General features: G+C 35.7%; 1 protein-coding gene across 1 annotated transcript; it reads left to right on the forward strand.

Moving 5' to 3' along the window:
- The first annotated feature begins 2195 nt into the window (after nucleotides 1–2195).
- On the forward strand, nucleotides 2196–26701 carry LOC113118157 (anoctamin-1). Its single transcript, XM_074559969.1, is given in 28 exon segments — nucleotides 2196–2361; nucleotides 3414–3580; nucleotides 4830–5135; nucleotides 7251–7343; nucleotides 9073–9224; nucleotides 9324–9339; nucleotides 9341–9379; nucleotides 9756–9807; nucleotides 9900–9955; nucleotides 10071–10118; nucleotides 10921–10985; nucleotides 11702–11836; nucleotides 12114–12274; nucleotides 12415–12497; nucleotides 14024–14035; nucleotides 14801–14878; nucleotides 15757–15822; nucleotides 17792–17866; nucleotides 17942–18143; nucleotides 18289–18400; nucleotides 19787–19844; nucleotides 19932–20032; nucleotides 20258–20409; nucleotides 22080–22232; nucleotides 22336–22388; nucleotides 22496–22677; nucleotides 22767–22872; nucleotides 23906–26701. Coding segments are annotated over 28 exon segments (3852 nt in total). The 5' UTR covers nucleotides 2196–2324; the 3' UTR covers nucleotides 24998–26701.
- Nucleotides 26702–26835: the final 134 nt, after the last annotated feature.

Here is a 26835-nt window from a genome sequence, read left to right on the forward strand (position 1 = left end):
GCCTTGACCAAACTCATCCACCTGTGATTTTCGAATGATCCTGAAGACACTGTATGCTCAGGTGTGTTTGATTAGGGTTAGAGCTAAACTCTGCAGGAAAGAGGATCCCTGGTATAAAGCATAAAACACACCATAAACAGTCATTTATGATTACTGCTTTGCCATTTTGCCACCAAACAACCTGTCTATACATATATATTCTTGATTATGCACAACTATTATGTGTGATTGTAGCTTATGGGTGTTTTTTAGACTGAGCTACAATAAAGCAAGTACTCAACTTGTGCCACTCAGTGGTGTTCTGGACACTTGAACTCATTTGTGTGAGCGTTCGTGTGCACGGAGAATGCTGATTAGTCAATTAGTTGTGAAGGGTGTTGAAGGGTACAATTCACACATGAGTCACACATTAAATACTTGTCGGCCTCATGAAATATTAAGTAATATCAAGAACAAACACTTCATTTATGACATTTCTGCATACTTCCACACATCTGTGGTTCTATGACATTATCACTTCCCATAGGGTTTAAATAACATTTGATTAAAACGCTTTGGGTTTGTAACTAAATGATGACACGAATCATTTGTCGTGTGCAGAAAAGGATTAATCTCAATTCCAGCTGCCATGACCTTAATAATAACTGTACAATCATCTGGAAAGTCTGTTCATTAAACCCAGTGAGCCACTGCATTATTATGATGTGTTTTGAAGGTAATTATGAAAGTGCATGACTAGTCCTTGCATTCTCTGATGGGATTTAATACACTATTAGTGATCAGATTGCTGGCTAAATGATTGCTTTATTTTTTTTCACTTGTGACCATTTGTTGTTCTCTCTTAAATGAACTGACTGATTAAGCAATGTAAAATACACAAAACTGAGTGTGCTGAAGTAGTGATTGTTTAACGGTTAGGTCTCTGAGCTGCTAACACATAACTGCAGGTTCAGTTCTGTGAAGATATGACTCAAAGGAAATGTCTTTGTGCTCTTAAACAAAGCACCCCAGTTTTATCCAAGCAGACAATAGGCTACAAATTAGTTTGGACATAAAAAGAATAAGATAAATAGGGACTGACCCAGTTTAAATGTCAACAGCCTTTAATATATCATAACTCTTTATCTTAATAAACAATGAACTCACTATAAAAATGTATAATTACATTTAGCTACATTTAATGAAATTATTAAATATTGTTTCATTATATAATGCATGTAGCAATAGTTCACCAAAATTAACTTTATGTCATCATCTACTCCCCCTCATGTCTTTCAACACCATAGGAATTTCTTCCAAAAACACAATGTGACTGCATTCATTTTCAAGGCTCTCTTTCCAATAGAATGAATGTAAAAGGTGACCGGGGCTGCCAAGCTCTAAAAGAGACAATAAAGCATCATACGCGCCATGAAAGTAGTCCATACGACTCATGTGCTATATTCAGTATTTCTCTACAGCACGTGTCAAACTCAAGGCCCCATATATATATATAATTTTATATAATCTTTATAATTTAATAATTTATATAATATATATATAATTTTTTTAAGTGCTGTACACTGCTAAATGTAATGTTAATTTTCTGTGAAGATGCTTTGCAACAGTGTACAATAAAAAGTGCTATACAAATATATGTGAACTGAATTGGAAACAATTATTAAAGTATGTATTTATTGTAACACAATATACATTCATTGTGAATTATGAAAATTAAAAAGTACTTTTTTTAGTAGTTTAGTTCGTATTTTATTTATTTATGGGTGGGGGAGTGGGGTTGAGTACTACCATTATTTTTTTCTACTATAAGCATTGATTGCGTATCATATGCACGCCAAAGTACATTTTTGCGTATAAATCGCAGGCCAAACAGAAACAAAAAATCGTTTTTAAATAAAAGTTTTTAACAAAGGCAATGTAATGAAGGCTCTTTGAGACTGTAAGGTTGAAGTGGCCCTCAGTGAAAATGAGTTTGACATCCCTGCCCTACAGCATTCAAATAATATTTGTATATGCATATTCAATTAGGGTGCATGAAGACAACCACGTGTTCTTCAGTATATAGTATGCAAAAAGCAGTACTAAAATATGTAGCATGCCCAAATATGCAGTATTTGAATAGTATGAGATACCTTGTGTGTCTGTGTGTGTGTGTGTGTGTGTGTGTGAGGGGGAGGGGGTGAGGTTGTGTCACTACTGTTCTCTCGGTGCACGCGCGCTGGAAGTTTGAGCGTCTCGAGCGCTCCACGGAATTAACAGCAGCAGCACGAGCGCGTTAAGCTGCGCGGGGCCGCGAGCGGATTGTCCACCATATCACCGGGAACATGAACATGGCACTGAACAGGTCGCCCTCTGCCACGGGTGAGTACCAGTCCTAGCACTCTGGTGGATGTTGTTTGTTGATGCTGTTGTTTGAGTGCGAGCCAACGGGAAAATGCATTTGCTGTATGTCTGTGCAACTGGCACTTAAATAAATTGGCTTGTTTGGTTATCGTTTTATATTCAACTGTTGCAAATGCATGTACTCATTTATGTACTCATGCATTTATATCATTAGTCTGATGTGGTTAAAACTGAATATTTGAGTGGCACCAAACTGGTCGTTGACGTTAATTGCAATGAGGCGCACGCCATTATTTGCCCCTTCAGATGGGCTGCCACTCTTTAACACTCGCTAACGTTGTAACTAATTGTGTTAGAATTCATCCTTTGCTTTGGAAAACAATGAGAGGGCTCAGTGTGTCGGAGGGGGTTTGTATAATTAGCTGGGGCAATAAGCTGGATCTATTTCAAGCGCAATCTGACGACATGTGTTGTTTTCTCATGACAATCAAACACACTTTATAATCTTTTTTCTCTTTTGACATTGTCGATACAATTATTTGATATGAAAGCACTGGGAAATAAATGCACAAATAGACTGTGGTGTGAGGCATGCTTTGGTCAGGTGGTGTAAATGCGCTTATAGCTTTCTCTAAGAGTCATGAATCCCTGTGTTTGTTTACCTGAAGGCATGAGGCATATTTAAGTGACGCGTTAGTCAGGTGTGAACATTTTTAGAAAGCCTTGAGGTGTAAGTGCCGCTGTTTGTGTGATCAGGGTCAGTTTTACAGGTTTTGAGCATTGCATTGACACACAGCCTTCAATTATGTCGCTGTCCTTGGTTCTGAAAGGTTTTTAAGTCTCTACTTTTAAATGGATGCGTTCTCTCTCTCTCTCTCTCTCTCTCTCTCTCTCTCTCTCTCACAGTTATATTTCAGTTTCAAGCAATTAATTTGCATTATTGTTTTGCATGCAATATTGTCAAAGCAGACACAAAGAAACTGACATAAGAGAAAAATGCCATAAAAGAAGACTTTCAGTAAGATAGTATTAGACATCAAAATTAACCTGTCAATATCTCTATCTAACAGAAAATTGGAACGGGGCCCCTGAGCGCATGCGTGTTTCCGCTGTGAAGAGTGAGTCCTCTTCAATACAGAGCGAGAAACTACGCTGTCTTGCCCGAGATATCTCTGAACTGGGCCAGCAGGGCATGGCCAGTGGCGGGCATGATGCCAACGACATTGCTGAGGATACGGTGTGTGACTTCTGTTGTATAATGCAGGCTTAAAGATGAAATGTTGTTTATTATCAAAGTCAGGTATTATTTTTACAGAATGTTATGTTAAATTATTAATTGACGTTATTAGATTAAATAATGTATAGAATAATTAATTATGTGCATCTTCTCAATGGACCCACTGGAAAAGCTTCAGAGACCCCACAGGGGTCAAGTAAGGTGACATAAGAAAATGCAGTGATTTTGCAATTGTAAGCTGGTTACACAAAGATTTTGGGTTGGAGTCAGTGGAAAAAAAATCTCTATATTGGCATCGACCATTGAAAAATTTATACCACTACTTGACAGTTACAGTCTGAGAATCCATTTTCCAGTGGAGGAAAAAACTTTCCAAGGTCCCAACAGCTTTGTTGCAACCTTCACATTTTTTTTTTTTTTAAATCAAATTAAAGAAATAAGATATCAGAATTTGCATTAAGGCATTTAAAAAATTAATAAACAGATCTACTAAATGGCATCAGTTAAATATTTATTATAAAGTTCTTTAACATACAGTAAAAATTCTCCCAAGGACAGACACTGGTAAATATTCCCCCTAAAACTTTTTTTTATTATTTAATTTTTTCTTCAAAACTCATATATAAGAAAAAAGACTTTTAAAATACCTTTTAGTTATATATTTTTTTTTTTTAGAATAGAAAATATTTGTAAAAATCTTATTTGCATAAATTAAATATTTATGCATATAATAAACTTGTTGTTCTTTGCTTTACCGTAACAAATATAGTTAATTTTTTTTTTTTTTTTTGCTTATGGGAAATGGGGTGCAAGTCTGTAAATGTCTTTTTGCTAAATATGCATTTTCATTTGCTCTTATTTGGGGTAAAATATATTATCTTCTAACTATTTTCTAATTATACAATTTTTCGGGATCATTTTGTAGTGTGAAGAGAATATTATGAAAAACGCAATGTCAGATAACAGTTTTATGCATTAATTTGCAAACCACAGGGACCGTCCTAGTTATGCACCTTGCTCAAAAGCAGAATTCAAATCAAACATGAGTGTGACAGGAAACATCTAAAAGCTTTGAACCACCAGCCAATCAGTGGATGACCCAGATCCAAATTTTTTTGCTGAAAGTGCCAACTACACGCTATGCAGCTTTGAGAGAGCTCCAGGAATCTGTAATTACAGCTTTCGCTGTGCAGCCATGCAGATGTGTCTAGATGTTACTGAGCTGAAAAATGCTTGTGTGTGTTTTCAGGAGGAGCCGGGTCCTGGTCCAGGAGGAGGGCTGTGTTTTGCAGACGGCCGCAGAAGAGTGGACTACGTTCTTGTTTATCACTGCAAGAGACGTCAGTCCCAACACCGCCACTCTGTTGTCTCTAACGGCAACGTGCCATCTCAAAGCCCCACCCCTTCACGCAGGAGTACGAAGGGCGATATTTTGGAGGCAGTCCTGGAGGCGGGGCTTGCAATGGAACCCGCCAACAAACTGCAGGATAAAATAAGGGAGGAATTTGAAAGAGGACTTCAGGAGGAAGGCTTGGAGATTGAACATGACAAAGAGGTTTGTGTTGATGTGTGCATAGTTATGTTCCGATTGCTAAAATGTTAGCCAACTAAGTACTGTACTGCCTACTATTTTTAGTTCTTAAATATGTAAGAAACAATGCATTATGCAGCATTTTAAACTGTAAATTGTCATATGATCTGCTTATATCTATACACTACCATTCAAAATTGTTTAAATCTTTTTGAAACTCTCTTATGCTTACCAAGTCTGCATTTATTTAATCAAAAATACAGTAAAAATAAATATGATTACAATTTTCAATAAATGTTTTCTATTTTTTATATACTTTTTAATATCATTTATTCACTGATGTCACATGATCCTTCAGAAATCATACTAATATACTGATTTGCTGCTCAAGAAAGTTTTGTTGTTGTTGTTGTTGTGAAAAACATGATAATTTTTTTTCAGGATTCTTTGATTTAAAAGAATGTCATTTATTTCAAATAGACTTTGCATTATTACACTATACGTCATACTGTCACTTTTGATAAATGTAATGCATTGTTGCTGAATAAAATAATTTTTTTTTTTAAATAATAACTAAATTACTGACCCAAAACATTTGAACAGTTGTGTGTGTAATTTCACATGTGTTGTTGACACAGTTACCATTTTTGGAAAATAAAAGGGGTTGTTTTGCATTTATTTAAATCCATTGTAATGCCAAAATCCATTTTTTGTAAAAGTCCTTAATTCAATCAGTCTAATCAGATAATGAAAATGGTGCTTAAAATAAGCCAAAAATGCATATTACAAAATGAGTCTGAGTAGCATAGTATATTCTGAACATTCGACCATGCATATCTCTATATCATTTTTCTGGCAAACACATGAATGTATCATTGTCTCATGTGTTGAGCCATGAATAATCAGGGATGAGCTCAGTTTTGAGTTTAATACTAACAGAATAAACACAGTCAAGAGATTCCCAAGGTGACCTTGGAACTTAAGAATTGGAGACCCAGTTTAGAAAAAGCCCAAACCCTCCCACACCAAGAAAAGTCTATCTTTTTTGAAGGGGGAGCTATTTTTTATTTTTAAGCAATGCAGCATATTTTAATACTTGTTAACAGATGCCAAAAAGCATTTCTTTGCTTTCCTGCAATGCTGCAGTGGTGGCCCCAGCGATATATTTGCGACAGATGCAACTGAGGTTGTCACAAGGGATGATCGGTTCCCCCTGCATCATGGATTTTCCCAAGTTGAAGCAGGGAGAGCTTAGTATTTCTGAATAGGAGTAGATTGGTTGACTCATGCAGCTTTTTTCCACAAAAAAAAGCTTATACTCAAGCAATACCCTTGTGAATCCAAATAGAGTTCCTATTATTATGCAGGATTGAGTATACCTTAAAATAAACTACATGCTTATGCATTAAGAAACAACTAGATATTTCAACCTAAAAGAAATTATATCTTGAATAAAGAAAATAAAGCCTATTTTTAGGACCATTATTTTAAGTTTTTGCTTACTTGATAATAATAATGCAATGAATGCAATGAAAACATATGCTTAAATTCAGTGTTTTTAATTAACTGCATAAATTAATACACTGTTGTGTATTTCCAAATAATTTTGTAAGTGTTTTTTGATATTGCATAACTAGTTATAATAGTAAATTAATTCTAAGGTGCAAAGGCATTGTTCCTATGTCCGATGTCTATACAGATCTGAAATTGGCCCCAGGGTTTATTTTAGCATAAAGTTTGACTGGTGAGAGTGAAATCCTGAGTGGAAGCTGTGAAGTGGGTGTGCGTTTGATTGTTGGGGGTGTGTGGATTAAATTTGAGTGCCGCTGTCTCTAGCCTAAAGGCAGATTATGGTTGATCCTCATTGCCAGAGGTGTTTGTGTTTGATGTGTTTGTGTGTGTGTCATTCATCCACGCTGAATTAGACCATTTTAGTAACAGCTGCTTCTTAAACTCTCTCTCTCTCTCTCTCTCTCTCTCTCTCTGTGTGTGTGTGTGTGTGTGTGAGTGTGCACCAATCACCTTATCTTGAACCAAATTTTCAGTTGCATCCTGCAAACAAAATTGACTGCTTTATTCAATGGCGCTTTTACTCTTCAAACTAATTTTCTTGTCTTTTTTCTCCAATTCTCTTTCAAGATGAGAACGGTCCGGTTTACCCGTCTCCATGTTCCCTGGTCCGTTCTCAGTCGTGAGGCAGAACTTCTTAAGATCAGAGTGCCGACTAAAAAGGTGAGTTACTATAAAAGGGAAAAAGAAACATGAAAAGGTTGCCATTTGAGAATAAAATATAAAGATGTGTCAGAGCACTGATGTGGTGAGTGATCTGTGAGGCTCATAAAGCTCCCAGGGACCTAGGTTTGAGTCTGGTCTGCATCATGTTCTGATTCCGTTTACCGTTTACTCTGTTTAACAACACCATAGAAACAAATATACACAGTTTACTTGCATGCATTCGTCAGAATCTTTAATAAGATATGTTATATGTGTTTTCTGAGAATCAAACCTACAACCTTGTGTTGCTAGTGTATTAAAACCAAAATGCTTCCATTAAAATCAACAGTCAACTTTTTCTTTTTTAAATTAATACTTGTATTCAGCAAAGATGCATTAAATTGACCAAAGTGATGGTAAAGACATTTGAATGCTTCTATTTCTATTAAATTATTTTGATCTTTCTATTCATCAAATAATCTTTTTTTAAAAGTGGCACGGTTTGCACAAATATATTAAGCAACACAACTATTTTCATTATTGATAATAATCAGAAATGTTTCTTGAGCAGCAAATCAGCATTTTAGAATGATATCCAAAGGATCATGTGACACTGAAGACTGGGGTCATAATGCTGCAAATTCAGTGTTTGCATCAAAAGAATAAATTACATTTTGAAATATATTTTGTTATTGGTTATTTTAAATTGTAGTAACATTTTACAATTATTTTATAAATGTAGCATAGGTGAGCATAAGAGACTTGTTTAAAAACAAATCATGTATATTTTCACCCATTTATTGATATAAATTGAATTGACTGAATGAATAGATTCCTACTAATTTATCAGCTCATTACGCCTCACAGACCTATTTTATATTTTGTCTCAAATTATAAAAGTCATTTTTTTCCTTCTATTCTAAAATATGCAGTGTTCTTTCTAGACCAATATTTAGACCAGTATTAGTGACTGTGAAGGTTAACACCATTCAATAACCATAAAAGCAAATCTGAAAGACTAAAACATTATATATTTTATATACACGTATGTATAATAAGTATGACCTGACATTTTCCTCAAGTGTTGTACTGGTACAGACTGCACTGACAAATAAACAAATGCCAATGATTAGAAACAGTTCTGTTCAAATGAGAGCCCAATGTGTCAATCCAAGCTGTTCAGAGACTCAGCAGTCACTGTGGACACTGGCACAGCCCAAGAGTGTCATGTTTTTGGTGTTAAGCGCTTTGGCTCCATGATGATCTTTGTAAGTGCTCTGGGTTGGTGTAGTCTAAGGGCAGTTGTAATGCCAAAAGTCAATTCTCAAAGTCTGAACACTGCAGAGGAAAAAAAGCGATCTGATTACACGGTCAACAAGCCGATTACTTGTAAAATGTTTTCAAATTCCTGCAAGAGGCATTTGTCATACGCTGCATACTAAGATGATTGTTAACGTCACATTTTCCCATACATTTAAATTTGGCTTAGAGTGACATCCTGAAAGAATGATTTATTGGTTGAGGTGGTGAGTTGTTCTGAATGATATAATCTGATGATGGTGGATTAGCTGTTGAGACATATGGACCCACATCCCATGTGCTTTGTTTGCCCGCAGAACAAGATATATTTCCATTCCACACATGTGGTGTTAAATCGTCTGACCCTGACTTCTAGTGTGTCTCGTCTCGATATAAATGGATTAACCTCTGTTTAATTTCAGTTCTGTTCTGGTTGTTCTTCCTCCAGACATATCAGCTGAAAGAGAAGACGGGGCTCATGGGTGTAATAAGCTCGTTTTGGGCGAAGATCAATCAGCCATTCCAGCCAGGCGTACCAGAGCCCCAAAACCCACGCATACGGGTGCTATCCCAACCGTTCAGCAGAGACAAGCTACACCTGTGAGTGCCAGCATTCGCAGACAGCCAGAGTGTCATAAAAGAGCATTTACAAATAGCAAGCCCATATGTTGGCCTAACTGGTTGTCTTTTATTTTGCAGATTTGATATAAAGTCGAAAAAACAGCTTGTTCAGCAATGCAATACGAGGTCGAATTGTAAGTATCAGTAATAACGAAACAAGACGATTATACACATCTGGACACATTAGAACAGATTTAAAGTGACAGTTCATCCAGAAATTACAATTATGTTGGTCTAATGGTTAATTTTGCTGTGGAACACAAAAGGAGAAAATTTGATGCAAATGGTAATTTTCAATATATATCTTATGACTAAGTGCACATTTCATATTGAGCCATTTTTATGACACTTCATGGTGCTTTTTAGTAATTTTGGAGTCCACATTCATTATATTGAAATAGTGCCCAGATAGTAATAGATGAAATGTTAATGTTTGCGTGTGCTATTATTGTGTTAATTTATGACTGCTTTTTTAATGTATTATTGTGCTGCGAACACACTTTTGCATAGGTTTATGAAATTCTGAGGCGCACCGCCTGCACAAAGACCTGTCAAACTATGGGTATGTTCCTTGAGATGGCAATTCTGCACATACCATACACTTTTAAATTGGATTGTCAAACTGTCAATTTGACATCTCTTTTCTGCCTCAAGGTATTTCATCACTGCTAGCTAAAGGGGTTTATGATTCTGCCTTCCCTCTGCATGATGTAAGTTTTGCATTGCACCCAGATTAATAGAGCTGATTTATAATTCGCCTGTTAGTTAAGTGTTAATATGTAATGTGGTTTGGGTAGAGCTCTGTGTGTGTTGTCATTGCTGCAGGGAGACTTTGACAGCTCAGAAGATAAAGAGAATCGCAACGACAGACAGGTGAGTCCTGTCACACGGTGACATTTATGATAAAATGATAATAAGCTTTTTTATTACTGTAAGATATACTCGTGTGTGTCATCTCTAAGAAGATGGAAAGGATTTGTAATGTGTAGGGATGCAACGATATTATCAATATCGAAATATTGCAATCAATAACAATAATTTCCTTCAAAATAAAAGCTCTACTGCCATTTCAACCAAAATAAAAGCTTAAAAGTCCAATATGAATTGCTGACAGCTAGCGGTTTAAATGAAGTCCAAATTCAAAATATTTCTTTCAAGTGTAGAAAGAAGGAAAGAAGTATTGTATTTTCCCTACTGTAGTGTAAAGCAAAAATAATATACCTATGAAATATACATTTTAATTTATTTTACAGTGCAACTGTTTTACAATATATGGCTATTAATGTTATTATTATTATTATTATTATTATATTGTAATTTGTTTGGCTTCCTAAAACACCAGTGTGAATGTAATTTAGACTGAGACAGTATATTGAATAAAAAGAGGGTTGAGTCTCCTTTAAAGTTCAAGTACAAGACAATTCATTGACTTTTTTCTAATTTAAGTTTCTTAATTAAGAACATGGGTTGCAGCCTCTAATGTTGAACTCTCAACATTAGATAGAATAGCTTAACTTTAAAATGTACAAAATTTTATTTTTCCCCCAATTCTTCATTTTATTTTAAATTATGCAATAAATACCGTATCGTGGACTTCATATCGCAACATTATCGTATCATCAGATTTTGATATCGTTATATCCCTAGTAATGAGTCATATTTGGTTGTATTACAGATGCTGCATGAGGAATGGGCCAATTATGGTGCTTGCTGCAAATATCAGCCAATGGACCTTATAAGGTATCAGACACGATGTTCATCCCTACCATCTGGTTCTGTGAAAGATGCAATTCAGCACACTGATGGTTATTAACTGGTTCTCTTTTCTGAGAACTGTCAGATGTGTGTGTGTGTTTATTTTTGTGGCCTGCTGTAAATAGTTCTACTTTAAATCGCGTGGCTCGTTGAGGAGCGATGTGTCTCTTTTCATTTTCAAGATTTCACCTGGCTGGCCGGTCACAAAGCACCTGAAAAAATGACCTGCAATGTGCTACAATTCAGCTTTTTTTGATTAAAAGAAGATGCTTTGCATCTGGTGAATTTAATATGCCCGCCTGGACATCATGAATATTAAAAACATGCCCACTGTACAGCTTGCATGCTGAGAATAGCAGACAGTATGTCTTTGACAGTACAATACTAAGACTATTTAGTAAACGTATACTTATCTTTTGGCGCACATGGAGTCTGCAAACTGAAATATTCTGAGCTGATTATGAGGAAAAGCTCTGGAACAGACTGTAGCTGCTGCAATCATAACCAAAATAGCCAAAATATTTGAATAAATTAATATACAAGTGTTGGAGCATGTGAAAAACTTGTGAATGGCATTCAGTTTCAATAGTAAGGTTCATATTCTGTGCAGTCATTGTTTTTTTGAATGTGCTGGTGTTCAGAGGTGGTTTACCTTGTCAAATTCATAACAGTTCTGTAACCCGTTAACCTGTATTCTAAAGGAAGTACTTTGGAGAGAAGATTGGCCTGTATTTTGCCTGGTTGGGAGTGTACACACAGCTGCTGATTCCAGCCTCGGCTTTAGGAGTCGCGGTATTCCTGTACGGCTGCTTCACCGTAGACACCAATGTGCCCAGGTAAACACATTCACGTTTGCTTTTCTATCACGATGAGGTCTTTGCCTTAACTTCTGATGTTTTTTAACAAACAAATATTTTTCTGTGCCCTAATCCTGAATATGACCCGCACATATTTTCATTAAAACTTTATTTTGTGTGTTTATTAAGCTAATTTCCCATTTTCCAGGGATGTTTTATGAGTTTTTATGTTTTTTTTCTTTTTCAAAGAAAATAAATGTTTTTGGCAGTGAATGTTTGTGATATAATCAGTAATGAATTTCTCCCTCTCTTTCAGTCAAGAGATGTGTGATGAGCGTCTTAATTTCACCATGTGTCCTCTATGTGATCGTGTGTGTGATTACTGGCAGCTGAGCAGTATCTGCAGTACGGCGCGGACCAGCTATCTGTTTGATAACCACGCCACCGTGGGCTTCGCCATCTTTATGTCCCTTTGGGGTATGAGCTGTATGAATATGTGCATTTGATGAAAAACTATGTGATTACTGTACATTTATGATATATTGAGAAGAAATAAGGTGGTGTAAAGAGGAATATATAGTGTTGTGATAATTGTGTGTGTTTGTGTGTGTGTTTAGCGGCAGTGTTTCTAGAACACTGGAAGAGGAGGCAGCGATGTTTACAGCACAGCTGGGATCTGACAGGCATGGAAGACGATGAGGTGAGAAAAGTCCCAAGCATTTCAGAATACCAGAAACATGTTTGAAGTCGCAGAACACTTCCAATATTCATCATCAAATAGCGGCAGCCCTAAAATCAGACTTTCAAAGATGTTAAATTGCTGACTGCATCATTTAAAAAATTCTGCTCTCTGAGTAGAATTCTGATTTTAAAAAACAGGAGTTTGGACAGCACAACATATATATGTAAATTTATATATAAAGGGTCATATGTATATATATATATATATATGTGACCCTAGACCACAAAACCAGTCTTAAGTCAGTATATTTGTAGCAATAGCCAAAAAAAAATTATCGATTTTTCTTTTATGCCAGAAATCATTAGGATATTAAGTAAAGATCATGTTCCATTAAGGTATTTTGTAAATTTCCTACCGTAAATATATCAAAACTTAATTTTTGATTATAAATAGGCATTGCTAAGAACTTCATTTGGACAACTTTAAAGAAGATTTTCTCAGTATTTAGATTTTTTTGCACCCTCAAATTTCAGATTTTCAAATAGTTGTATCTCGGCCAAATATTGTTCTATCCTAATAATCCTAATTTTACATATATATAAATAAGGCACAGCCATGAGCAAAGATTTGTTACTTGCTAGTTGGTTGCAGTCTGTGTAAAAGGGGACATTCTCATTGTCTCATTGCACAGAACAGTGGATTGGACAAAAACCTCATCAAACGTGTCAATATCGTCAAATATTACTACAATTTAAAACAACTATTTTCTATTTGAATATATTTTAAAATATAATTTATTCCTGTGATGAAAAGCTGAGTTTTTAACATCATTACTCCAGCCTGATCCTTCAGAAATCATTCTAATACACTGATTTAATGCATGCATACATTTTTCGGGATTCTTTGATGAATAAAACGTTTTTTTTTTTTAAACAGCAATTATTATTTCTAATTAATAGAATTGTTTTGCAATAGAACTCTCTTTGTTGATTGATTTAATGCATCCTTGCTGAAAAAAAAAGTAAAATAAGCATATAGGTCAACCTCGATGCACCTCTATCTAGCATGACTTCCTAACTGTAATATAATGATTGTTATACATAACCTCCAATATAGCTGCCTTCTTAAAAACCACTTCAGAATCTCACCTATGAGCATCAGAACAAACTCGCAGCAACGCAGTTCATAAAGCATTGCTAAACATAATCCAAAATAATAGCTAGTTCTCTCTAGTGAAAATTCAAGACTTCATTGTTCTTGAGGGTTTGAACCGTTCACCTGGGAGCTGATTCAATCTAAACGTGTGGTGGGAGACGATGGTGTGTGTGTGTGTGTGAGTGTGAAAGGACATGTGTGAGTAATGAGATTGTGTTCTGCTTAAAGCATTGAGCTGAGTGGATGAAGGTCTGCGCTCTCAACAGAATGCCATGGAGATCATGAGCTACATGCTAATGTGAACGATAATGAACTTCAATTGCACCATGTTTAATAGTGCAAACCTGTGTCTAATGCTATGTTTTCTTTGCTTTCATGCTCACCGATAGGAAAGGGCTGAGGTAAACCTATCTCCTGCTCTCTTTCTCAATCTCTGTTTCTATATGATTCCCGACACGCTCAAAGGCACACCATATTTCTCTCCGCATCCCTCACACTTCCCCCACCCTCATCATTGCTCCATCTCCCTTTGCCTTTTTCTGCGCAGCAGGAGGGTCAATTTTGCATCGGCGTGTATGGTGATGCTGTTTGATGAATCAACCCTGAATTCATAGGAAGAGGGGAGATTTATATTGGATTAACATTGTAGTAACCTGTGTGTCAAAGAATCCTTTACCGTGATTTTACACCATTAACCTCGATGCCATAATCCTGACCAGTGTTCTTAACAGATTCTCACAACCTTATTTGTGAAGTTGTAAATGCTACCTGTCTGGCTGAAACACACTTTGTGTCATAAATATATCATCTTAAGCATTCAACGAACTATACAGCACTCTTATAGAGGATATTGGTCTGGCAGATAGAGTCTACTAAAGAAACGTGTAAGCCAGAAAAGCCCTGTGGGTTACGTGCTTTTTAATGAACTTGCAGTTTTGTATTATACTAGCGTCTTTGCCTCCAGACAAGAAAATGATTTAATGTGGAACAAGATAATTATTTCTATTTGTGCATGTGTTTGTGGATCCTGTTTCTATGGAGACTTGCTTATGCATGTCTAAGGAACTGATGTGGGATTTGCTGCTTTTTGACATCTTTGGAGTCCTTGATCACTGAGCTTGATGTGTGTGTGTGTGTGTGTGTGTGTGTGTGTGTTTGTATCACAGAATGAGCTACGACCAGCATATGAGGACTTTCTTCTTAAGAAACAAGAGAAGAAGGCAAAGAATAAGAAGAAGGAAGAGGTAAACTGAAACATTACGTACAAAACTATTAGCTTCTTATGTTTTGAATGAATTTCCATAATTCTCCATAACATTTTCAAATGTTTGTGATTACTGAATAATAGTAAGTTTATAAAGATTGTACTTACAAAGAGTAATAATTATAATTGTAAAAATATATTTTAATCCAAAAAGAATAACAATTGCAATTATAAAAAACTATTTTAGAGCAAATATATATAAAAATAATCATATAATATCATGTCTTCTTGCCTTAATTTGAATAATTTATATGATTTTTTAAACTTTGGAAATAACAAGTCCCTGATATCATGCACATATTAGATCTGATTTTTCAAAAATATCAGAATATGCAGTAACATTAACGATAACTTAAAACAATGCTCTTGCAAAATTTCTGAAGGGATGTATTTAATTTTATTTGAAGGAACTCATGAAATGAAATGTTACTTTAATTTAATAATTTGTATAAAATCTTTGAAATGTGTAATAATTACATAAATTTTTTATTATTATTGAACATTTTGGAACTACACATTTTTGGAACTTTAACTCATCCAGTTGAATTTTATTCATTTCTTATTAAATTCATATTATGATTTTTTAAATAATATAAATTACGTTTACTAAAAAGAAAAGTATGACAGATATTCCAATAAATACATATTTTAATTATATATTTTGTTTAATAAATATATGTGTTCTTTTTATTCACTATTATCAATTCAGGATATGATGGTGAAGTCTTAATTTTCACTTCAAATGTAATTATTGCTTAAAATTGCACTGAGCTGAAATACCTGGAATAGCACGCAGATTTTTCCAGGTAGATTGAAGTGTGTGTGTGCAGTGCTTTTAATCTCTGCTCTGTGTTCCAGCCGGACGCAGGAACGGATGACAAAGGAAGAGAGAAGCTACTGTCTGCTAAAGGAGGGCAGTCGCCGGTGAGGAGGGGGGAGATAATTTGGGAGTTTACTGTGTGTCTGTCTAGGAGAGAGCAAGCTAATCAACTTAACAAGAAGAGGCGGGGTTTCAGGGATAATGCAGTTAGTTCTCAGCTGTCAATCACAGAGTGGTCACCGCCCTGACCTCCGTCGGACCCCTCCTGCCCACCCGGCTCATATCCGTCTTTCTTCTTATCACACCCCGCATTAGCACTCTCATCTTTTTCTTCTCAGTCTTTCTGACAATTGAATTAATTTGATAATTAATTACTCAGACCGGTGGATAATGCTGGCGCTTTTTCCCTTTGAAATGAGCAGTTTGGTCGCAATTTCACTTGATGTGATTTTGCAGATTTTTGTTACTGTCATTGTGCCCTTGTACGCAGTGTCAGGCCTGCGGTGCGTACACACAACACACGTATGCGCTCAAACACTATCTGTAGCATACACACTTACTACACACGGCACTCAAAGCAGATTACCTCTCTGGGTATTCCACACTAGATTATTCAGGATTAGAGTCAGAGCGGGATTAAAACACGCAAGTTAGAGTGGTGTCCTTCCTCTAATCAAAGACACATGTTCAGTGTGTATGTGTGTGTACCTGAGAGAATGTAGTGTTTAATTCAGATTTGATGAGTGTGCGTCTGGGGGAGGGTTGAATGTGTGCATTAACTTTAGCACTTCAATCAAATCAGCCCTACTTAGTTTCAATGATTAGTTCATTGCAAGTCCAAAACTGTTTCCTGTTATGATGCACAAAGCCGTAGATTTTGTAAAGTAACATTTAACAGTGTTAAGTTTTATTTAACTGAATAACTGGAGGCCAAGCCAAACTGGTAATGGTCAATATTAGCATATTTTTTAAATATGTCATTTTTTTAGGTATAGGTAAAGAAAATTAATAGATAAAAAATAGATAAAAAATTTATTATGTGGTGCTTTTTTAACATTAAATTTTACAATAAAAACATTGACAACCAATCAGAATCCATCCTGCTTTAAACAGCTTGAGAATTTAAAGCTACAGATGACAAAACTGCAGCACGCTAATAATAAGCAAACCGTATCAAACGTTGATGTGGACACTAATATAGTTATCTTTATAGTTTTTTTTTTTTTGGCATGAACATACCTTTATTCTTTCTTTTTTTCATATTTTATTTGATTCATTTCTTTACATAAATTCCCAAAAGCATCATATTTCGACTGTACATAATGTACATATATAACATTATATAACGTATGTATATGCACAGATTGACCTGAAGCATGTAAAAATTCTAGAATAGATATTAGTGTAAACACTGTTCATGTTCTGTTTAACTGACTAAATATTTTTCTTTGTATAGTACTTTTTATAGTATGGGACAACATATTGGTTATTGCCATACTATAAAAATGTGACCTGTGCTGGCAAAATGAGTCAAATTGAGCAAATTAAAAAAAACAAGTTACTTGTATTATTATTTCATTTTATTTTAACCTGCAAATTGATTTATGACTTGTTGGAATCAGAAAAAAAAATTACTGAGCTACACAGTACACAGGTCCTCCAATTATTTTATTGATAATAACCACTATATTAATAATCAAAAGCTAAAATGCATTGTTTGCAAACACTTACCTTAAAAACATTTTTTTTTTTTGCAATGAAGAAGCATTCAAGAAAAACAAATAGACTAATCAAATGTAAAAATCACTTCATTGTATTCAATACAAATGAAAAAAACGTAAAGTTCAATCAAAAGCATTGAGTTATTCCTTTGTTTCTTTTATTGTTCGATTAATATTAATGTGACAGTCGGCCTATATATTAAGTCCTACTTTAATGCACAGATCTAATAGCTCAAAATCAGCCTAATCACTGCTTGTCAGTATCAGGCAAAATGTGATTGTGGTACTCCAGTAGCTAGTGTATTCACAGCTGATATGGTGAGTATGAAGTAACATCCTGTTGTTCTTGTAGCTTGCCTCAGAGTCTTTGTCATGGACAGACAGGCTGCCAGGATACTGCATCAACATATCCTCTATCCTCCTTATGGTAGGCACCTTTCCCCATAACAGCATTTGTTGCATAGTTTATACAGTACAAATTCACATTTATCTGTTTTGTCAGGTTGGGGTCACGTTCTCTGCTGTATCTGGTGTGATTCTCTACCGCATCATTGTGTTTGCTGTTATGTCAATGAACCCTGATCACGAGGCCAAGGCTAATGTGCGTGTAACCGTGACAACCACCGCTGTCATCATCAACTTGCTGGTGGTTCTGGTGCTGGATGAGATCTACGGCGCTATAGCGGCCTGGATTACAGAGCTTGGTGTGTGTGTGTGTGTGTGTGTGCGTGTTTACATGAGAAAAGATTCAATGTTTTTGTTTTCTTGATAAAAGTGTGACTCTGACGAAGAAAAGATCATGCATTACCGATGATTATTATGAATATGATGTTGATGTCATACTTGCAGAGATTCCAAAGACTGAATCAACATTTGAGGAGCATGTAATCTTGAAAGCTTTTTTACTGAAGAGCATGAATGCATTCGCACCTGTCTTCTATGTGGCCTTCTTTAAGGGCAGGTAAATTGGCATCTCAACCAAACTAATGTGACGTTCTGTTGCCAATGATAATTGGATTATGATAATGTAGTTTGTTGTTGTTTTTCGTGTCCAGTTTGTTGCAGTGTAGTCGTGTGCTTACTGTAGTATTGTGTTTGTATGTTGCGTTGTGTCTACACTAGTGTCTTTACTGTATACTGTAGTGTAGTGTTGTGTGTCTGTCCTGTGTAGTCCATTGTAGAGAATGTTATCTATCTATCTATCTATCTATCTATCTATCTATCTATCTATCTATCTATCATCTATCTATCTATCTATCTATCTATCTATCTATCTATCTCTCTCTCTCTCTCTCTCTCTCTCTCTATATATATATATATATATATATATATATATATAACTTTGCAGTGACCTTTTGTTTCATAAAAACACTTATTTATTTACATATATATATATATATATATATACAGAGAGGGAGAGAGAGAGAGAGAGGGCACAAATATCTTAACCTAAAATAAACAAAAATATTGTTAAAATATTACAATAAGATTCCATTTGTAAAACATGAACCAACAATGTAAAATAACTTAGGGTAACACTTTATTTTAAGGTGTCCTTGTTACATGTTACATATACTTACTATTATAATAACAATACATTATGCATAATTACATGCAGTCAACCCATATCCTAACCCTAACCATGCAGTAAGTACATGTAGTTAATTCATATTACTCAGTACTTAAACATATAATTACACTGTAGAAAGGACACCTTAAAATAAAGTGTTACCTCATTTAGTAATCTAAGTTCATGTGTATTTCAACATATACATAATATATTAAAGAAATCAGTCAGTTGCATTTACAACTGAAAAAAAGTATTTGTTAATATTATTCAATGGACTTAACTAGTAAAAAACAGTATTATTAACATTAATGAATACTGTAACAAAAGTATTGCTCATTGTTAGTTAATGAATTAACTAACGTTAATTACTGGGTTTTTATTGTAAGGTGTATATATATATATATATTACTCATGCAATATACTCTTTTATATAATTATTTTATACAAGCCCTATGTTGTACAAATGAAAGAATGCATTTTTTATACACATTTTTTGCAATTGATTTTTTTTTTTACGTTTTATTAATGTATTACTTTTTACGATTTCATGTCTAAATTTCAATATGCAAATTACAGTTCTATAAGTACCTGTTTTGTGTTGTCTGTGTGTTATATGTGTTGTGTTGCTGAACAGTACACTTATATGTTAACAATATAGTGTGTCCCTGTGTAATATGCTTTTTAGAGTCTAAGCACCAAAATGCTGAATTTTTGGGTTACATTGTTTAATCCAATTGACATTTTTGTTAAATATCTCTCATAACTGTGGTAATTTAGGTTTGCCGGTCGTCCAGGTGACTATGTTTATGTCTTTAAGGATTTCCGCATGGAAGAGGTAATTATTAAAATGCTAATATGTTTGTCTGCAGTGTTTTAGCATAGTGCAACTAACAGTTTGCATGTACATGTGTTTTTGGTCTAGTGTTCTCCAGGTGGTTGTCTTATTGAAGTGTGTATTCAGCTGGGAATCATTATGTTGGGAAAGCAGCTCATTCAGAATAATGTGTTTGAAATTGCCATTCCGTAAGTGTTTTGCATACACATACACACATCCAAAGTCTTCCCCGTGGTCCCTCTGCTAATTTTCTTTGATTCTGCAATGTACCCCCAGTCTATTAGAGGAAGCCCCTAACTCTCTTGTTAAATTACATTTTAATTCTCCACACTGTTTAACATTACCAACACAGTGCACATTGAGTGATGGAAGAGATGTTTAAAATAACACGGCCAAATCTGTTGACACTACAGGAAGCTGAAGAAGATGTATCGCACATATAAGGAGGAGAAAGATGGATCGGCAGAAGAGGAAGACAAAGATTCTAAACGAGAACCACAGCGCTGGGATTTGGACTATGATCTGGAGCCATATGAGGGATTGAGCCCAGAGTACATGGAGATGGGTGAATACCACATGCTCAAATTTTTGCAACGTTTGGTGCATCACTTTCATTGTGCTACTTGTTTTTAAGTACCTTACAACCCCCAAAACACAATTAGTTATGCTTTGTAGCAACCTGAAAACCTTATTTTACTGTAATGATAGTGTTGTGGCTTGACAAATGTTTTTTTTTGTTTTTTTTGAGTTGCTCTTTATAGTCAATTATAAATCGATTTTATATACATTATTAATTATTATTTTATTTTATTGAATTATTATTATTATACATTCCTGGTCTTATTTTCATTGATTCATCAGTGTTTTTTCTTCCAAAGATTTCTTCAAAATGTATGATTTGCTCCATTGAATTTCGAAAGGACAATGTGAATGCTGTTTAAAGTTGGCTTTAATAACTGTAATAATGAAATAACATACAATATAATTTTAAGGCATTTGACATCACCATGATGTACTTCTTCTCTGGCTGCTACTGACCAATCATAATTAATTTTAGGCTTTGCACTCTACCTGGACAACTAGTTAGCTACGAAGCTGTGTTGTGTCTAAATTATGTTGAGAAATTATCGAACTTGAAAGCAAGATCTGGTTCTTATTAAATTACATTTACATTTTTTTTATAAGTATGCACATTTCAAATAAAGTCATTCACACCAGTGCAAATGTTCTGTAAAAATAAATGATTTAATTTTTATAAATGACTGTTAATTCATATGTTCAGACCATCACAAATCAATTTTCTACCACACTATGAAAAATGTTGCACAACTTATAAGGTTTGTGCAAAAAAACGAATCACTCCAAGGCACTCAAAATTATAGTGAAAAAAGCCTTTATTGACATGGCTTTACATTAAAAGCAACACACAAGTGCATCGACGCGCTGTGGATAACAAGCCTTCATCAGTCTTTATTATGTGTTGCTTTTACTGGCTTTTAAAGTCATGTGAATAAAGTCTTTTTCATTTTTTTTTTTTAAATACGCCTTGGAGTGATTCGTTTTTGGTTGAATTTAGAAATCCTTCATACAAAGAGCACCGATTTATGGACTTTATACCCCAGAAGCTTTTTGGCATATTTTTTTTAATAAGATTTGTGATTGCCTAGAGCCACTGCTGTTGCATAAAACAACTACTTAATGTATTTCGCTAAGCAAACCTCCTTGTATTAGACACATGGGGGAAACAGAATCCAACAGTGAGCAATCCAGCTATCAGAAACTGTTTCCCAACCAATATGGAGAGACGTTAATTTACATTTAGCAGATTTATGCATTCAGTCTATACATTTTTACCAGTATGTGTTCCCTGGGAATTGAACACACAACCTTTTGCGCTGCTAACACAATGCTCTACCACTAAGCCAGAACCTCCTAGTATAAGAAATATTTGGGAGCAATCCATCTGTTGGATTCTGTTTCCCCAACTCCAGGGTGAGATGGATGTAATGTATGTAATCCTTCACTGTAGTCAAACGACCGTATGGGAAACACTAGTGGATTGGTGAAGAAATATCAAAAATATCAAATTGAATGCCAACATCTGCTCTATACAAACTATAATTAGTTTTTCCTTTGAAGAGGTTTAGCGACGGTGTTTAAGTATGTCTGCGATGACTTTGAAGAATTGGGTTTGATTGAGGACATTGGCGTATGTGTGTGTTTGCTTGTCTGCAGTTATTCAGTATGGATTTGTCACACTCTTTGTGGCCTCGTTCCCGCTGGCACCAGTCTTTGCTCTGCTTAATAATGTCATTGAAATCCGACTAGATGCGGCAAAATTCGTCACTGAAATACGCCGGCCTGATGCAGTCAGTGCTAAAGAGATTGGTATGAATTTTTGCAGCAGATATGCACAGTCTTACTCATGGTTACACTTAACATAACTCTTAATCTAGTTCACACTGTCACATATTTCTCTTCCCTCTCCCAGGCATATGGTATAACATCTTGAGTGGAATCAGCAAGTTTGCAGTCATTACAAATGTGAGTGTTAAGATTTTTACTTATGTAGTTGCTGGCTGTGTTTAATATGATTTATCTCATTGTGTGCAGAGATTTTAAGATTTTTCTTTCCGTCTCTTTACTCCAAGGCTTTTGTGATCTCCTTTACATCTGAGTTCATTCCTCGGATGGTGTATCAGTATTTGTACAGTGAGATGGGCACCATGCATGGTTATACCAACCACACACTGGCTTATTTCAACACAAGCAACTTTAAACCTGGCACTGCTCCGCATGACACCGACTTTGACAGACAACTCCGTATTTGCAGGTGCACACGGCACACATGCATCATAACCTCTGCTCACCTATTTCATCTGATACCATTTGTTTTTTTTCCACAACAATTCGTCTTCACAGGTACAAAGACTATCGAGATCCACCTTGGTCTCCTGAGTCTTATCAGCTTTCTAAACAGTACTGGTCTGTGCTGGCTGCACGCCTGGCTTTTGTCATTTTTTTCCAGGTCAGTCTTTGTTAAACTGCTTTCCTTGTTGTTCAATGAACACTGCAAGTTAAATACAACTTAACCTCTCTTTACCATTAAAATAATAATAAAGTCAAGGCCATGATATCCATGCAATGATACAAAGAAGGGTTGTAATGTAGATATCTCTAAAGCATTTTAATGACTTCATATGTCAATATAATCTTTGCGTGATAAAGGCAAGCAGATTTAGCTTTCTTTCTACATTGAGGGGGCTCAAGCTTTAATTTCCCAGCCTTTGTACTTCTAGTAGGAGATTAAAACAGAGCTGAAATACTAGATATAAAGTGAAGGCGGGGGATGCCGGAAGAACTGTCACCTAAGTGATAAAAGCAGCACTGGCCTATTAACCTTAAATCTGATTGAAAGATTAGATGAACATGCTAATTTAAGAAATCCATATGCATATAGCACAAATTCCACCGATGGTATTTACATAAATAAATGCTTAACCAGAACTGGATCTACCTATTATGTACAGGTATTATGCAAATTCTTAATGAAAAATCAATATAAATGCTGTATAGCCAAGCATAAATAAAGCTAACTAATAAAATTAATAAATAATGCTGCATGATTCTGTTTTAAACCCATCACAATTTTCATTTCAATCATTTGGAATTGTCCTTTAAAATTAATCAATATTTCTTAATTTAACATGCATACATTTTAATCCATCTTCTTATATTTATTTTATTAAAATGGCACATAATTTTTGTTAATGGATTTTTTTACAATAATATGCTAAATAACAAAAATGGGTCAAACTACAATAAACCACATTTTTGAAAAAATATAAATATTTATTAATTAACATGTTCAACATTAGATGAAAAATCCCCCAAAAAGCTAATATGTTTTAATGAATGTTCTACCTTGCATTATTGTAAAAGGGTTTTCTTGCGCTCTTATGAGAAACAAATCCAAATTGTTTAAAACTTAAGTTGTATTTATCCCAGAATTTTCCTGTAAAATAGGACTGGATGTTTGATTGTATGTTGTTGTGTTGTAGAACTTGGCCATGTTCCTCAGTATGCTGGTGGCATGGTTGATCCCAGACGTGCCTCGTTCTCTGAAGGAGCAGTTGAAGAGAGAGAAAACCCTCCTGATGGATGTTCTGCTCAGAGAGGAGGCAGACAAGCAATGCACCCAGTCACAAACATTGACAACTACTAACAATGATTTAGGATCACTGGAGGAGCTGCCTGTCTGCAGTGGAGTAATGCTAAGCCAGTCATATGAAGAGTTGAAAGAACTAAAGGTGACCAGTGGAGAGGAGGAAGAGCTTGAGGAACAATCAGCAGAGGAACCCATCGCATCCACCAGTTATCTGCCTGACAGGCCTCAACCTTCGACCTGTGAAAGTCTCAATACAACTTCAGAGTCCCTGTCTAAGATAGCCCGTCGTGCTGCATCACCCACCACACCTACAACATGTTCAAACCAGTACATTCATTCAATCAAAACCGGCTCACTATCACGACACCAAGAGTTCAACTCGAATGAACCTCCACCTCGAGATCCAAGTTCCAGGGCTAAGAGCCGTTGCCGAACCCTTCCGCCAAGACACGGAGGACCAGAAGCTGAAGCACATGTAACCAGACCTAGCCACTCGACAACATTCACACATTTCGATCAGAAAGTTCCTCCATCCACTAGTGAGCTCACCCTAATGGTCTCTAGAGGACCATCTAAAACCAAGCCCTTTAAAAGCCAAATGTCTGTCTCCGATTCACTGGATTCAGTGCTTATGAGCAGCCATTCAATAGCGCTCCCTCGCCCGCCATCCAGAACGGAGCTTGCTAGCAGCCTTTCGAAACCAGAGCTTGTGAGCAGCCAGTCAACAGGACTACCACGGCCTCCCTCCAAACCAGAGCTGATGGGAAGCGCAACGAAAGGGCTTCCACCTCGTGATCCAGGCTCGAAAGTTAAAGGCCGATGCCAGACTCTTCCTCCAAAGTATAGAGGCACAGAGACTTCTGGAGAGATGAAGAGCAGACCTAGTCACTCCACCACCTTCACACACCTCAGTCAACAGCTCCCTCCCTCACCCAGTGATCTCAAACGTAACACTCCAATAAGAGTGGGACAAGATGAAGTGTGAAACAACACTCCACCTTTACAGCACCTTGCATCCGATCACCATTCTCAGTGCCAGGCAAACCATGCCATCAACAACTCATCTTTGACTTCTCAATGGTGACTGAACGAGCATCTTCATTAACTCTGCATGTAGATCAATTGTTGATGGCTTGGTGGAGGTTCACTTGGTTGGTTAACTACGGGGACTTCTTTTGCACAGAATCACCAACTTTATTGGAGGACCGAGTGCAGACTTGTGCATTCTGGGTATTCTTCTGGAGCCATTTGACATGGCTCGATGACTCTTAAACATTGTCTTATACTGTGACTTGCCATTTTCTCTTTCAAATATAACTCCTGTACAGACATGCGCAGATATATATACACACACCAAATCTCATTAACCTGACATCTTGAACCAGAACAGGTGAGAAAAGAGAGAGGCTTAAGAATATGGGCCAAAGGGCTTTGCAGTCCATACGATTTGTTACTCAGCAAGTGGAACTTTCATTTCGTAATGTGTTCTTTCATGAGTTTTGCTAACTTGTACTTAACCAGAATAATAACTAAATGTGAACTTATTAACACAATACGTCAGCTTTTCAGAATGAGCCAACTTGTTTGTGAAATTGTCTATTTGTCTTTGGTGGCAACATCTGTAGTGTCTCATCCATATGGCAAGTTAGCACGTAGCTTGGCAGCACGCTCATGATATAGAAATGTGATGTTGAAATGGATTCAAAGCCAATTACGTTGTACATTGCAAATACAGTGTAGTATTTTAAATAATCTCATTTAGCACTATGCTAGCACAGCTAAAGCATGATGTATTCAATATGAAGAGGTTTTCAGGGAATTACCAAACGTCACTTTAACAGGGGACGAAAGGTAAGAATGCATACAGGCCACGTTCACACTGCCAAGTTTTTGAAATTATAAATGCATTTATTTGCAGAAATAAATAGCTAAATTATCGTTCCATTTGTGTACGCAATACAAGTGTCAATCCTACAACTCCAAACAAGCAATAGTTAATGTCTCACAGCTGTAAAGATACATGCCAACAGTTTAGCCTGTTTGGCGTTTTTTTATTTTTCCGCAAACTAATATGGCGTACTGAGATGTATTCGTGTCTGGCAATTTTTAATGCGTCATTAGTAGTCACTAATAAACAAACTGTGTGTACAGAACAGGATTAAGGGATTAATCCACCCAAAATGAAAATAATGACATCATTTACTCACCCTGATGTCGCTCAAGCCAATATTAGGTTGTTTCATCCCTGGAACACAATATAAGAAATGATGTTGAGTGTCTAGGCTTCTCTCTTTGATGTAATTAAGTGAATGGCAAGTTATACTTTACAAATTCTATAAAAGACAAAAAGCACCATAAAAGAAGACCAGACGACTCTTATGCTATATTCTGAAGCCATATGACAGCTTGTGTAACAAACAAACTCAAATATTGGGGTGAACTATTAAAACAACTGGAGTTGACAGCTGTATTTAGCTGCAATGTGGTACTGGCCTCTTTGTATTCAGGTCTATATGGCATGGCAGGTGTATAATACGCATTGGGGATCAATTAGCTAAGAACAGTTACAAACAGAAGTCAAGTAGAACATTCACGTCCATGTTATTTATAGAGGTCTTGAGAAACTCTGACAATATTTTGATATTATAATGAAAAAATATGACTACCGTTCATATTAAAAAGTGGAAAAGAAGAAGTTTGTCTTATTTTATTTGTTTGTTATAGCATGGTTTGTCAGAATGCACTGCTACTTTTGAACCTGTGTTAATGGAATAATGTGCTTTTATCCCTCATAATGTTGAAGTTACAACAACTGCCACCAGG

The sequence above is a fragment of the Carassius auratus genome, chromosome 18 (assembly GCF_003368295.1).
Source record: "Carassius auratus strain Wakin chromosome 18, ASM336829v1, whole genome shotgun sequence".
Taxonomy (NCBI): domain Eukaryota; kingdom Metazoa; phylum Chordata; class Actinopteri; order Cypriniformes; family Cyprinidae; genus Carassius; species Carassius auratus.